The sequence below is a fragment of the Pantherophis guttatus genome, chromosome 14 (genome assembly GCF_059756535.1).
Source record: "Pantherophis guttatus breed Tessera chromosome 14, ASM5975653v1, whole genome shotgun sequence".
Lineage (NCBI taxonomy): Eukaryota > Metazoa > Chordata > Lepidosauria > Squamata > Colubridae > Pantherophis > Pantherophis guttatus.
Genome location: NC_142076.1, coordinates 12790455 through 12806381, shown reverse-complemented (window position 1 = coordinate 12806381; position 15927 = coordinate 12790455). Strand labels below are relative to the sequence as shown.

At 45.8% G+C, this 15927-nt stretch overlaps 1 protein-coding gene across 3 annotated transcripts in view; it reads right to left on the bottom strand.

Moving 5' to 3' along the window:
* The window catches only part of LOC117673117 (uncharacterized), a 38094-nt gene extending 25003 nt beyond the window's left edge, over nucleotides 1–13091 (bottom strand). Inside the window, exons 1-3 of one of the 3 annotated variants that reach the window (XM_060692936.2) lie at nucleotides 12730–13091; nucleotides 7520–7625; nucleotides 2655–3588 (exon numbers count right to left, since the gene is read on the bottom strand). In XM_060692936.2, the coding sequence (XP_060548919.1) occupies nucleotides 2655–3525 (871 nt within the window). In that variant the 5' untranslated portion in view covers nucleotides 3526–3588; nucleotides 7520–7625; nucleotides 12730–13091. Of the gene's footprint in view, nucleotides 1–2654; nucleotides 3589–7519; nucleotides 7626–11554; nucleotides 11662–12729 lie in introns of those variants that run through there. The other 2 variants (XM_060692938.2, XM_034430286.3) reach the window with 2 other exon arrangements.
* Nucleotides 13092–15927: the final 2836 nt, after the last annotated feature.

Sequence of the window (15927 nt, the reverse complement as noted above, 5' to 3'; positions counted from 1 at the left end):
CTATAGAACCGGTAGCAAAACCGGCGGGAGGCTCCGCCCACTGACCCCGACGTCACCAAAACACTTCTGCGCATGCGGGTTGAAGTGTTGAAATGCATTTTATTCGAGACGACCACGAAACCTGACAGTAAGTAGAACCCACCCCTGGTATAAATCCTTCCACCCCCCAACATCCAGTCAGAGCTGAAGAAGCTTCTTGGATGGGAAGCGAAACGTCTTCCAAGAAAAACCAGAAAGTCCAGTTGCCTCTTGAGAAAAAACTCACCTTTGGGATAACCATGACCTGGATGACGGAGAATCTCCATGACAAATGCATGGCGTTACAATTCTCAGTGCACCAGACCAGCTTAAATACAGATTAACAGAGTTGGAAGGGACTTTGGAGGACATCTAGTCCAACCCCGCCCCCCCCCACCCAAGCGGAAGACCCTACACCCGTGATGGCGAACCTATGGCACACATGCCGGAAGTGGCACGCAGAGCCATTGCCCGTTGCTCTTCCGGGTTCCAACGCGCTGAAGGAACGTCTATCCAGCGCCAGGGTAAGAGACGCACCAGCTGGGAAGCGGGCTGCTCCCTTGGCAGAAGGGGCGGGAGGACTGTTCTTGGTGGAGGGCTGGGGGGGGGCACTTCATTGACACTCTTCCGGGTTCCAGCAGTGCCCCCCCCAGCCCGTTTTTGGTCCTGGGAGGCTTCAGGGAGGATTGCCAGGCCCAAAACGGGCAGCGGGGGGTGTGGCGCAGATGCGTAGTGGGAGCGGGGTCATGCACGCATGCGTGGAGGGGGCGGAGAGAGTGTGCAGGGGTCATGTGCACATGGGCGGGGTGCGGGGGGCATTGCATTATGGGTGTGGGCACGCCCGCGCCCGACTCCCCCCCACTTTTGCCACGCAATGGGAAAAGGGTTCACCCTCACTGCCCTTTTCTGAGGGATGTTAATCCAATCTCTTCTTGAAAGCTTCCAGTGATGAAGCTCCTACAAACCTCTGAAGGCAAACCTGATTAAGGGAAGGGATAATACTGTAATGTTATTGTCTGTGTGCAAATCTCACTCTCCGATTTGCTTGAATATATAACTTGCATCGTCCCTGGGCAGGCAAGAGTTTCAACAGATGAACTTGAGATTCAAGTACCCTTTCCAAGAGAGCAAATATCTTTTGGTAGGGTCAAATTTCTATTTGTGTACCTTTTTCATCCTAGGAGAAATGATTACAGCTTCTAAAAGGAGTGCTAGATTCTCGCAAGATGCTAAAATAAAGTTGCTTGCGTCTTTGCAGAGAGCAGGGAGTATTGTGCTTGTAAATTACAGCTTAGGTTCGCCTTAGCAACTATAATTTTATGCAGTAACACATCATTTATACAGTAACACATCATCCAAAGCAACCGAGGGTAGGATAAGAAGCAACGGGTGGAAACTAATCAAGGAGAGAAGCAACCTAGAACTAAGGAGAAATTTCCTGACAGAACAATTAATCAGTGGAACAACTTGCCACTAGAAATTGTGGTTGCTCCAACACTGGAAGATTTTAAGAAGAGGTTGGATAACCATTTGTCTGGAGTGGTGTAGGGTTTTCTGCCTAAGCAGAGGGTTGGACTAGAAGATCTCCAAGGTCCCTTCCAAGTCTGTCATTGTATTCCAGTGATGGCTAACCTTTTTGCCATCATGTGCCAAAAGGAGGGGGAGCACAGGGATCATGCGCGTGTGTGCCCGCACCCATAATTCAATGCACACACACCCCGTGCATGTGTGCACGACCCCCCCTGCGTGACCCCCACTTTTGGCACGTGATGGCACAGTGGGACCGGAAGTCCCGTTTTTCACCCTTCCCAGGCTCCAGAGCCTTCCTAGGAGCCTGGGGAGGGCGAAAATGGCCTTCCCCACTCCCCCCCCCGGAGGCCCTCCGGAGGCCGGAAACGGCCCGTTTGCGACTTCTGGAAGGCCCGAAAATCAGCTGGCTGGCATGAGCATCCCCGCCAGAGCTGACCTAGGGTAACGCTCGCGTGCCCACTGATATGGCTCCGTGTGCCACCTGTGGCATGCATGCCATACGTTCGCCATCCCAGTTCTATTCTATTTAACATGTCACGTGAACGCAGTTTCTGAAGTTTATGAGCCCGCTGCTCGGCGAAGCCAGACCTTCCTAAATGCAGGCAGTCCTCGACTTATAACCACAACTGAGCTCCAAACTTTCTGTTGCTGAGCGAGACATTTGTTAAGTGAGTCTTGCCCCATTTTACGACCTTTCTTGCCACATTTGTTAAGTGAATCCCTGCAGTTAGCAACATGGTTGTTAAGTGAATCTAGTTTCCCCACTGACTTTGCTCGTTAGAAGGTCACAAAAGGGAATCAGATGACCCTGGGACAGGGCAACCGTCATAAATATGAACCAGCTGCTAAGCGTCCGAATTCTGTGTCGTAAGTGTGAAAAATGGTCATAACTCCCTTTTTTCATCGCCATTATAAACTTTGAACAGTCACTAAACAAATGGTTGTAAATCAAGGATTACAGATAGTCCTCAATTTACAACCACTTTGGGGGGGGGCAGAATTTCCTAATGTGATATATGAGCTAGCCAACGGCTACTGATCATGGTGGCTATGTCAGAAACTGGACAAACCGATATATATAGAGAGAGAGACATATCTAGCCCTACCTGGAATTTTGGACAGTCCCGAACCCAACAGAAGTAACCCATCAGGAGAAGTTTCACCCTTGACCTCCATGACAGAGTAGATCTTTCGGGTGCTTCCTTCCATCAGCACCATCACCAGGTCCTTCACCTCCATGGAAGGGGGACCTTGGAGCTCCACAAACTCAGCGTCTCCAGGAGAGGATGCCAACTTCACCTCATTGATCAGCACAACAGAGGCATTCAACTGTGAGAAAGGGATGCAGTGGTTATCTGCCCCTGGGGTTGGTGCCCCCAGTTGGAAGAACCTCTGAGAATCCATCCCTTGGCACCTCTCCAGAGACTCATCATCCGTGGTCCGGAATGAAGGGTCCTCCAAGAAAGGTTCCGTGCCAGGGGTCAGGACACGAACCAATTCATCTGCTTTGTCCCTTTTGTTAGACTTATGAACCAAAGCATCCACTAGGCCTTTGTTGTCTACAGACATGCCTACGTACAAATCCGATCTCCCAAAATAGAGAGCAATTGCATCCGGTCCATTCTGGATCATGCCCTTCGAGAGGATTATAGCTGGCCTTGGGACAAGGTTGCCAGACCCAACCAGGAGAAAACCCTGATCATCTGTGGAAAAACCACCAAGATCCAAGACTTTGTAGGCCGTGTTTCCCTTCCCGTTGTAGAGGACTAAACGATATCCCTTCAAAGCAGCTCTTTGTCCGCTGACATGATAGAGTTCCAGATACTCCATGGTGTCGTCTCCTGGATTATCTGCATTGACCTCATTGATCAGGAGGCTCGGCTTCATCTTTTGGTCCTCGATGAGGTTCTGCGACTTCCCTTCACGTAACCAGAAGCACAGAAGGAGCACAGATGCACAGATCCAACCAGATTCCATGACTGCAGAGACGAGCTGTTCTCCAAGCAGCCTAAATAATCTGATCCAACTTTTCCAAGAGGTCTGGGTAAAACAGAAGAGAAAAATAGCTGGGAAAAACAGCAAACAGGATGCAAAGCGATAAAATTATTCCGCCATCCCAACGAACGATGATGAACGCACAACGATCCAGACACCTCAAATCCAAGCAAGAATGACAAGGAAGTGCAGCGCTCTTCTGCAGTTATATTTTCCCTTTGATAATCTTATCAACAAGATTAACAATTTCTTAACAAAAGAAATTAAAAAGCTGTACTTTCCCTGTAAATCATTGCCAACCTGGCCATAACCAGGATGAGCCAAAGCAATAGCCAATATACCCTTATCTTGGAAAAGAAGCGTACCTTGGAAACAAATATTGCATACCAATGAAGTATAATACGTATAGTCAAGGCTATGGTTTTCCCAGTTGCAATGGATGGCTGTGAAAGTTGGACCATAAGGAAGACTGAGCACCAAAGAATGGAGGCCTTTGAACTCTGGTGCTGGAGAAGACTCCCGCGAGTCCCTTGGACTGCAAGGCGATCCAACCGGTCAGTCCTAGAGGAGATCAACCCTGACTGCTCTTTAGAAGGCCAGATCCTGAAGAGGAAACTCAAATGCTTTGGCCACCTAATGAGAAGGAAGGACTCCCTGGAGAAGAGCCTAATGCTGGGAACGATGGAGGGCAAAAGAAGAAGAGGACAGCAGAGAACGAGGTGGCTGGATGGAGTCACTGAAGCAGTTGGCGTGAGCTTAAATGGACTCCAGAGGATGGTAGAGGACAGGAAGGCCTGGAGGAACGTTGTCCATGGGGTCGCAGTGGGTCGGACACAACTTCGCAACTAACAACAACAACAACAAAGTATAATATACGGTTTTCCTTTCCAACATTCTTGTTATTCCTCCTTCCAGAGAGAGAATTGCTGGTCCATGGCCAATGGAGAGGGAATAAAATTAGTTGAGAGAAGATTTGCTTAGCGGGAAAATATTTCTAAAAAATTGCATCTCTGAGAAATGCACCCACTAGGATTAGGTTAACCATGGTTTATTCAGTCCCTATTGCTTGGATTCTCACATAGGTAGTCCTTGATTTACAACTCCAATTGAGCCCAAAGTTCCCGTTGCTAAGCGAGACAATTGTGAATTAAGCCCCATTTTACGACCTTTCTGGCCACCGTTGTTAAGTGAATCGCTGCAGTTGTTAAGTCAGCCACACCGTTGTTAAGTGAACCCGGCTTCCCCATGGATTTTGCTTATTAGAAGGTCGCAAAAGGGGATCACATGACCCGGGACATTGCGACCGTCATACATATGAACCAGTTACCAAATATCTGAATTTTTATCACGTGACTATGGGGATGCTGCCCCGGTCATAACTGTGAAAAACGGTTGTAAGTTACTTTTTTCAGGGCCATTGAAACTTCGAACATTCACTAAATCAGAGGTCTTCAAACTTGGCAGCTTTAAGACTCATGGACTTCAACTCCCAGAATTCTCCAGCCAGCATAGCTATGCTGGCTGGAGAATTCTGGGAGTTGAAGTCCACGAGTCTTAAAGCTGCCAAGTTTGAAGACCTCTGCACTAAATGAATGATTGTAAGTCAAGGACGACCTGAATCGATGTCACTTGGAAAGTAATTTTACTCCCTTCTAAACATACCACTAAACTTAACCAAGTAATGTCCTTACAGCTGATTTGTATCATATCATTAATCTTATACTTTACGGGAACTATTTATAAACCTTATAAGGTTTATAAGGTTATCTTAGACTGTATTATGGGTCAATATTGTTATAACGCTGAAAGATTAATCCATGATTTTTTATTGCCTCAGGTTATCTGTTACATTTCCACTCACTTAACAAAGCACAATAAACTCAGTCAGTTTAGCTGGCCAAACAGACTTCCCTTCCACATTATGTCAAAATATTTACTTAACCATGGTTGGTTAGTAATAAGCCATAATTGGCGTGACCACATCTGCTAAGCCATACACTGCCATTCCCAAACCTAATTCAAGGAAAGAAGTAACTTAGACCAGTGTTGGGTTTCACAAATTTTTACTACCGGTTCTGTGGGTGTGGCTTGGTAGGCGTGGCATGGGTTGTTGGGCGTGGCTTGTTGGGTGTGGCAGGGGAAGGATACTGTAAAATCTCCATTCCCACCCCACTTCAGGGGAAGGATACTGTAAAATCTCCATTCCCTCCCCAATCCAGGGGAAGGTTACTGCAAAATTTCCTCCCGATCAGCTGGAACTCGAGAAGCAGGGGCCAGTCAAAATTTTTACTACCGGTTCTCCGAACTACTCAAAATTTCCACTACCGGTTCTCCAGAACTGGTCAGAACCTGCTGAAACCTCCAGAACTAGGTCAGAACCTCTGACCTAGACCCAAGGAGAAATTGATTAACAGTTAGAACGATTTAACAACTTGCCTCCAGAAGTTGTGGATGCTCCAACACTGGAAGTTTTTAAGTAGAGAATGGACAACCATTTGTCTGAAATGGTGTCGGGTTTCCTGCCTGAGTAAGGGGGTTGGACTAGAAGACCTCCAAGGACCCTTCCAACTTTGTTATTCTGTTAGATTGCCATAAAGAGCAGGGCAAGAAACAATGGATGGAAACTGATCAAGGAGAGAAGCAACCGGGAATAAAGGAGAAACTTCCTAACAGTGAGAACAATTAACCAGTGGAACAGAAGTTGCCTTCAGAAGTGGTGGGAGCTTCATCATTGGAAGTTTCTAATAGAGACAGGACAGTCACTTGTCTGAAATAGTAAAGGATCTCCTGCCTGAGCAGGGAGCTGGACTAAAAGACCTCCAAGGCAGTGGTGAAATCCACATTTTTTTACTACTGGTTCTGTGGGCATGGCTTGGTGGGCGTGGTGGGGCTTGGTGGGCGTGGCAGGAGAAGGATACTGCAAAATCTGCATTCCCATCCCACTCCAGGAGAAGGATACTGCAAAATCTCCATTCCCATCCCACTCCAGGGGAAGGATACTGCAAAATCCCCATTCCCTTCCCACTCTTGGGGGAAGAATACTGCAAAATGTACATTCCCACCCCACTACTGGGGGAAGGAAATTGCAAAATCTCCATTCCCTCCCCACTCCAGGGGAAGGATACTGCAAAATCTCCATTCCCTCCCTACTCCTGCGGGAAAGATATTGCAAAATCTCCATTCCCACCCCACTCTGGGGCCAGCCAGAGATGGTATTTGCCGGTTTACTCAAAATTTCTGCTACCGGTTCTCCGAACTGCTGAAAATTTCCGCTACAGGTTCTCCAGAACCTGTCAGAACCTGCTGCTCCAAGCGGTGTTATTCTATATTCTGTTATTCTATACTCTAATTCCACAACAACGACTTTTACAGTGAGGTATGGGATAAAATAACTGATGTTGTCGTTGCTGATGTTGAAACAGTTTTACTATTAGAAAATGAATGAGTTGCACACCAGAAAAACGTAGGTGAATTTCCTGCTCCTTTTTGTTTTTTTTTAAATCTACTATAGAAACTGTGGTTTATACCCAAAAGATTGTATCTTGTAGAGGCATCTCCCAGTTTGACCACAGCTTAGATAAGGTCATATCCTGTTAACTGGTGAGAATAGCTTTTGTTTATGTACAAAGGGGTCCCAGAGGAAAAACATGTTACAAAATGCAATTCTAGCAGCTTGTCGCATTAAAACCCGTTGCCGCTAAAACTTTCCACTAAAGTTTTCAGAAATCTTAACTGCTATAAAGCCTCCTTTTCTCCACTAAGTACACACTGCCGCTTCCTGGAATGTGTCCCTGGGTGTGATTTTTCTTAACAGCTTTGGTTTCTGTTTCCTTTGGGTGTTTACAAAATGAGAAAAGCATCTGAGCTATTAAGGAGGAAGTTTGCGTTTCAAGTTTTATTCTGCCTTGGATCACCTTTGTTTTGTCCACACTTTGCCCGGTCGAAAACTATCAGAAACAATACAGTATTTACCTACCTGTCAAGTTAATTGGACGGTGGGAAAGACCACAACATTAAAAACAAAAGCAGATCTTCCATAATACCAGAAATATGCTACCGCAATCACTGTAAGTCTTCATCTCCTGAAACAGCAAAGAACAGAAAGTCAAGAAGCACTACTGGGCAGAGATTACTTTGTGCCAACACAGAAGAGTGATTATCATATTGGTGAAAGTGTCAGCCTAGTGAGGGCTAACCTTTTCTGGACCGAATGCCCAAAGCGTGCCCAAACCCCCAAAATACAATGCACGTGCACTTCCCCGTGCCCCACCCCACCTCCCTGTGTCCCACCCTGCACGCCATCTGCCCCCCACGCATGCGAGGCGGAGACCCAAGGAGCAGCTGGCTGGTGGGAGGCACGCATGCATGCACTGTGGAGCTGAACTGGGGTGATGGCTCGCGTGCCATCAGGGAGGGTGCTGCGTGCCACCTCTGGCAAGTGTGCCATAGGTTCGCCATCATGGGCCTAGAAGATATAGTTCACATCTGCATTTGGTTGCCAACTTACCACTACTACAGTCTAGTCGAGTCGAGTACAGTACAGTACAGTAGAGAACAGTAGATAACAGTAGAGTAACAATGTATAATAGAACAGAACAGAATTCTTTATTGGCCAAGTGTGATTCACACACAAGAAATTGATCTCCAGTGCATAAGCTCTCAGTGCACATACAAGCAACAAAGTGATAGGTGATATAGCCATAGATCATAGTTACAATCATTAATCCTAATATAAAAACAAGTGATGAATCCTAGATACTAGTAGGAGAAGATAGTAGGAAAAATCAGAAGACGAGAACGATTAGAAGATGAGAAGGATAATAGCAATGTAGCCTAAAAGGTAAAGGTAAAGGTTCCCCTCGCACTTATGTGCTAGTCGTTCCTGACTCTAGGGGGCAGTGCTCATCTCCGTTTCAAAGCCGAAGAGCCAATGCTGTCCGAAGACGTCTCCGTGGTCGTGTGGCCGGCATGACTCAACGCCAAAGGCGCACAGAACGCTGTTCCCTTCCCACCAAAGATGGTCCCTATTTTTCTACTTGCATTTTTTACGTGCTTTCGAACTGCTAGGTTGGCAGAAGCTGGGACAAGTAACCAGAGCTCATTCCATTACGCAGCGCTAGGGATTTGAACCGCTGAACTGTCGACCTTTCAATCGACAAGCTCAGCGTCTTAGCCACTGGCTACATGGGTAAATATATTTAGGCCTAAAACAGTGCTGTAGGAATTAGGTGTTCAGGGGAATATATCTGCTTTTAATCTGTAGTTGGTTACCAACCTACTACCAATACAGTCTGCACGGCTGATCTTAACTAATCCTATAAATTAGGATAGGATAAGATAGGATAGGACAGGACAGCACAGCACAGCACAGCACAGAACAAGGTTACCAATATACCACTGTCTGCACCGCTGATCTTAACAAATCTTGCAAGACTGTTATACTGATCCTCTAGATAACATACCATAAGAAAGGCTGAGCGCCAAAGAATTAAAGCCTTTGAACTATGATGCCAGAGAAGACTCCTGCGAGTCCCTTTGACCGCAAGGCGATTCAACCGATCAGTCCTAGAGGAGATCAACCCTGACTGCTCTTTAGAAGGCCAGATCCTGAAGAGGAAACTCAAATACTTTGGCCACCTAATGAGAAGGAAGGACTCCCTGGAGAAGAATCTAATGCTGGGGACAATGGAGGGCAAAAGAAGAAGGGGACGGCAGAGAACGAGGTGGCTGGATGGAGACACTGAAGCAGTCGGCGTGAGCTTAAATGGACTCCAGAGGATGGTAGAGGACAGGGAGGCCTAGAGGAACGTCGTCCATGGGGTCGCAATGGGTAGGACATAACTTTGCAACTAACAACAACAACTTAGATAACATTGTGAGAGAAAGGAAAAAAAAAACTCAACACACTGAAATAGGATTGGTAACACGTTACTTGGGCTCACACAGCACTTGTGGGAAGCTTCCATTGTCTTCAACGAGCTATGAGTCAAGGCTCTGCCAGTCAACACGCAGCCGCTGTGTTTTATTAACTCAAGGCGAGGGTGAAGGTTGACAATTAACCCTGGTTGGCTTTCAGGATGGGTCGAACAAGCCTGATCCCTACGGTGAAGCTACGGTCGGGATTTTCCCTTGAAAGTTACCGTAAATCACTGTATTTTTAAACAGCTGAGTTCAAGCCAGAGCAAAGCAAAAGGAAGCACAGAATGTCCTGCTTTTTTAATTATCTTTTATAAATACGAAGATGTCTCATACTCCTTCTTCCTCCTATTTTCCCCACAACAACAACGTGAGGTGGGTTGGGATGAGAGAGGACTGGCCCAAAAGTCATCCAGCTGGCTTTCATGGCTAAGGTGGGACTAGAACTCCCAGTCCTGAATGTACGTATTTGAATTTATTTATTTATTGATTAGCCCTTGGGCCATATCAAAGTGCAGAGTTCCAGAAACAAATCATTACAAAAGTTTGGTAAAACAATTTAAATGAAATTGGAATAACACACGATTAAAAATGCAATTAGAATAAAATACAATCTAAAATGAAATCGGAATAAAATACAATCATTTGAGATACAATTTAAATATGATTAAAATTATATTATAATGTCACCCCTGCATCTACCCAATCAGTCTTAACTCCCAGTCTCCTGGTGATTGGGCCAAAGTCACCCATCTGGTTTTGCGCCTAAGGTGGAACTAAAACTCACAGTCTCCTGGTGATTGGCCCAAAGCCACCCAGCTGACTTTCATGGCTAAGGTGGGACTAGAACTCACAATCTCCTGGTGATTGGCCCAAAGTCACCCATCTGGTTTTGCGCCTAAGGTGGAACTAGAATTCACAGTCTTCTAGTGATTGGCCCAAAGTCACCTAACCAGTTTTTATGCCTAAGGTGGGACTAGAACTCACCATCTCCCGGTTTCTAGCCTGGTGCCTTAACCGCTGGACCAGACTGCCTTTCTTTGTATGGAGCACAACTAATACATAAATATAAATAAATAAAATAAAAATAATTAAGCAACCTGAACCAAAAAATAAAAAAAACAAAAATCTAAAGTTCACCTTTTCTTTAGTTCTTATATCAAGAGAAAAGCAACTGGGCCATTTCCACCCATCCTTGCCCAGCTAGACCAATTCTCGAATACAGCTCATCTGTCTGGAACCCACCCTGCATATCGGACATTAATACAATTGAGCGAGTCGAGAGATACTTCACGAGAAGAGTCCTCCACTCCTCTGCTGGCAAGAGAATCCCTTATGCCACCAGACTTGAAATTCTGGGCTTAGAAAACTTAGAACTACGCTGCCTTCGGTCTGAACTAAGCGTAAGTCATAAAATTACCTGCTACAACGTCCTACCTGTCAATGACTACTTCAGCTTCAACCGCAACAATACACGAGCACACAATAGGTACAAACTCAAGGTAAACTGCTCCAAACTCGATTGCAGAAAATACGACTTCAGCAACAGAGTGGTCAGTGCCTGGAACGCACTACCTGACTCTGTGGTTTCTTCCCCAAAAACTTTAACCTTGGACTGTCTACCGTTGACCTCACCCCATTCCTAAGAGGTCTGTAAGGGGCATGCATAAGCACATCAGAGTGCCTTTGGTCCCTGTCCTAATGTCCTCTTTATTTGTATTAATTTTATGTATTCAATTCATGCTTATAATTATATATATTGTTTAATACGTACTTGACAAATAAAATAAAGTAAAATAAAATAAAATAAAATAACAAACAAACAAACAAACAAACAAACTATGGTTTAAATCATCCCCCAGTGGACTGGGTTCGCCCAGCAACCAGAGTTGGCATTTCAGAAGCGAAAGCCCCAGCCGAGCTGGTGGGTGAAAAGAAAAAACATTTCAACATCTCCCCGTTTCTTCCCGGTTTTCCGCAGCTCAACCCAGCCCAGCCCCGCCGCTCGGCTTCCCTTCCCTTCTCCAGAAGTGGAGAGCTCAGCCAAGCCGAAGCCAGCCCAGGAGAGAGAGCGAGAGAGAGAGAGAGAGCTCACTTGGGGGTCCAAAGGGGAGATCGGCCCGCCGAGCCCAGCCCAGCCGCGCGCAGGACCGCGAGTGCAAAGGTTGGTCGGAGGAAGCTCTTTGGAAAGAGGAAACGTGCAAGGAAAAAAAAAGAAGGGAGAGAGAAAGGCCTTCCCTTCCCTTCCCTTCCTTTCTCCTTTCCTTTCCCTTCCCCTTTTCCCTCCTTTTCCCTTCCCTCTTCTCTTCCTTTCCTTTTCCCTTTTCCCTTCCCTTCATCCCTTCTTCCTTTCCTTCTGCTTCCTTCCTTCCTTCCTTCCTTCCTTCCTTCCTTCCTTCCTTCCTACCTACCTACCTACCTACCTACCTACCCATCTATTGTCTGTCTGTCTGTCTCTCCATCTATTATCTATCTATCTATCTATCTATCTATCTATCTTCTATCAATCTGTGTTCTATCTATGTTATCTTCTATATTTCTATCTATCTATCTATCTTCTATCAATCTGTGTTCTATGTTATCTTCGATCTATCTATCTATCTATCTATCTATCTATCTATCTATCTTCTATCAATCTGTGTTCTATCTATGTTATCTTCTATATCTATCTATCTATCTTCTATCTTCTATCAATCTGTGTTCTATCTATGTTATCTTCTATATTTCTATCTATCTATCTATCTTCTATCAATCTGTGTTCTATGTTATCTTCGATCTATCTATCTATCTATCTATCTATCTATCTATCTATCTTCTATCAATCTGTGTTCTATCTGTTATCTTCTATATCTATCTATCTATCTTCTATCTTCTATCAATCTGTGTTCTATCTATGTTATCTTCTATATTTCTATCTATCTATCTATCTTCTATCAATCTGTGTTCTATGTTATCTTCGATCTATCTATCTATCTATCTATCTATCTATCTATCTATCTATCTATCTATCTATCATCTATCTATCTTCTATCAATCTGTGTTCTATGTTATCCTCGATATTTCTTTCTATCTATCTATCTATCTATCTATCTATCTATCTATCTATCTATCTATCTATCTATCTAGCTATCTAGCTATCTAGCTATCTATCTATCTATCTTCTATCAATCTGTGTTCTATCTATCTAATCTTCGATCTATCCATCCATCCATCCATCCATCCATCCATCCATCCATCCATCCATCCATCCCTTTCCCCTTCCCTTCTTACCCTTCTTGTTCGAAAGACCAAAAAGGAGAAAAGCGCGCCACCCACGAAAGAAGAACCGTCCGCAACCCTTCCGTTCCCGGGACAAGGAAGGGTTGTCGCAAGGCGCATCTCGCTCCGGTTTCCAATGCGCGCCCTGCCCACCTCCGCTCAGCTCATCCCACTCGCGGGCTGGCAGTTCCACGCCGAAGAGCTTCCGCGCCAAGCGGGGTCCGAGAAACGCTCCAGAGCTGCCAGCCTGCCTCCCTCGCAGCCCGCCCTCGGGGCTCTGAGGGTCTCCAGCTGCAAACGCCAAGAGCCTCGTGCAAACACGCGGATTCCTATTTAATGTACTTTATTGTCCGTTGATGGGGGCTGGAAATAGCAATAGGTGCCCATTAGGGGGCAGCAAAGAGCAGGCAGCCCCCTAGAGGTCATTGGGAGCTTTATACAGTAGTGGGCAAAATTGTGGAAACCTTTTGGGGAAAGTGTATTTTTGAGGTTTGATGGCTAACACCACTTTTTTTTGGAGTTTCAAGATAATCCTATTCCACTGCTGGAATGGCCTGGGAATAGCCCAGTCCTTAACCCAATTGAAAATTTATGGAGCCAAGTCCCAGAGGGGGGTTTGAGCAGGTTCTGACCAGTTCTGGGAGAACCGGTAGCGGAAATTTTGAGTAGTTCGGAGAAGCAGTAGTAAAAATTCTGACTGGCCCCACCTCCATCTATTCTCTGCTTCCCGAGTCCCAGCTGATCGGGAGGGAATGGAGATTTTACAGTATCCTTCCCCTGGAGTGGGGAGGGAATGGAGATTTTACAGTATCCTTCCCCTGCCATGCCCACCAAACCACGCTCACCAAGCCATGCCATGTCCACCAAGCCACACCCACAGAACCCATGGCCCGTTTTGGATGCAGGGCGCGCGTGGAGGCTCAGGGAGGACGAAAAACGGGCCTACTGGAAGTTCGGGAAGGCCAGAAATGGGCCCGTTTTCAGCCTCCAGAGGGCCTCCGGAGCCTGGGGAGTCCATTTTCACCCTCCTGGAGGCTGGAGAAAAACCTCCGGAGCCTGGGGAGAGCCAAAACGCTCCCCCCCACCGTGGTGCAGGAGGCCGACTAGGCCACGCCCACCATGGACGCAACCACCCAGCAACCAGGCAGAGAACCCCTTGCTAAAATTTTTGAAGCCCACCCCTGGGGTTACCTCGCCATCTTTCGGAATGTGAAACCTTTCAAGACCTTTGAATTGTTGCTGGAGAAGATAAATGTTTTGCAGTTTCTATGAAGCAATATTGCGGGTTTTTTTTTTTTTAATCAGGAAAATGATATTTTTGTACCGGAGAGGAACTTAGCACATTAGCAGAAATAGCTTTTCTTGACTTGGGGCATTCCAGATGTGAGTGCAGCTGCCAGGCAACTGCAGACTGTCATCCATCTTGGATGGAGGCATTAGTAGAGAATATATATCATGGGAATGGGTTGAGCTACAGTAAATCGATCAGGGGTGTATCCTATACATAGAATAGGGCTGAAAGGAAACTTAGAGATCATCTAGTCCAGGAGTCTGCAATCTTAAACATTCAGAGAGCCATTTGGACACATTTCCCACAGAAAAGAAAACACCGGGAGCCACAAAACCCTTCCCGTGCCTGACTGTTTCTTGAGCAGCTACAGAAGTAGCATATGTAATTGAATTAAACGTTCTGTTTTCTTCTAAAGCTTTTCTTTTCTTGGATTTATCCATGGTTGGCCTACCGGGGATTGAAAAGCTCAATAAATTCTGTGCCAGCATGTGTCACAAATCGGTGGCTGTGACGCATATTTTGAGTGACAGGGAGCCGCAGCAGAGGGGTGAAATAGCCACATGTGGCTCCAGAGCCGCAGGTTGCTGACCCCTGAGCTAGTCGAACCTCCTGCTCAACCCTCTACTATTCTGGACAAATGGCTGTCCAATCTCTGAATCGTCTCGGGATGTCAGCCATTCCATGTAAAGCTGCCTTTTGCAATTGACTGATGGGGATTTTGTCAATGGTGGGAGCTTCTGAATTCTTTGGCCACTGCCTGAAGCCACACAGTTTGTAGGCTCTTGTTTCAAATACAGCTGCAGGGATTATCTGCCTCTTAGAGACGAAGCAAAATGCAAGTTTTTTTTTTTTTTTAATTTGATTTATATGCCGCCCTTCTCTGAAGACTCAGGGCGGCTTACAATGTGCTCAGCAATAGCCTTCATCCTTTTGTATATTTATACAAAGTCAGCTTATTGCCCCCCACAAACTGGGTCCTCATTTCACCTACCTTAGAAAGGATGGAAGGCTGAGTCAACCTTGAGCCTTGGAGAGATTCGAACCCTGCAGTAATTGCAGGCAGCTGGTCTTAATAAGCTTAATAACAGGGTGCCTTAAACCCCTGTACTACCAAGGCTCTTGTCCAGTGTTAGTCCAGCCGGAATTCTCCGCCTGGAATGGAGAAGAGGGGATCACCCGCCTCTCTATCTCCAGCAGCAGGAGATAGAGAGGAGATAGAGGTGTCTTCTGCCACCTTTTCCCATGTCACCAATCAACTTTTCCTTCTGTGAACTTGGGAATTCTTTTTCTTTCTTTCTTTTTCTTTCTTTTTCTTTCTTCTTTCTTTCTTTCTCTTTTCTTTCTTTTTCTCTTTCCTTCCTTCCTTCCTTTCTCTCTCCCTTTTCTTTCTCCTTTCCTTTTTCCCCCACTTCTTTTCTTCATCTTCCTTCCCTTCCCTGCCCCACACTCCTTCCTTCTTTCTTTCTCTTTTTTCCTTTCCTTTCCCCTTCCTTTCTTTTTCTTTCCTCTTCTTTTCTTCCTTCATCTTCTTTCCCTTCCCTGCCCCTCACTTTTACCGTTTCTTTCTTTTTCTCTTTCTTTTTCTCTTTCTTTTCTTTCTCTCTTTCTTTTTTTCTCTCTTTCCTTTGTCCTTTCCTTTCCTTTCCTCTCTTCTCTTCCTTCATCTTCTTTCCCTTCCCTGCCCCTCACTTTTACTTTCTTTCTTCTTTCTTTCTTTCTTTCTCTCTTTCTTTTTCTCTCACTCTCTCTTTCCTTTTTCCTTTCCTTTCCTCTCTTCCCTTTTCTTCTTTCATCTTCTTTCCCTTCCCCTTTCTCCCTCCCTCCCTTTCCCTCTCCCTCTCCCTCTCTCCCTCACACATACACACACCACACAGCGGAAGGCCTCAAGAAGCTGGAGCAAAGAAGGCTGAGTCAGGCAC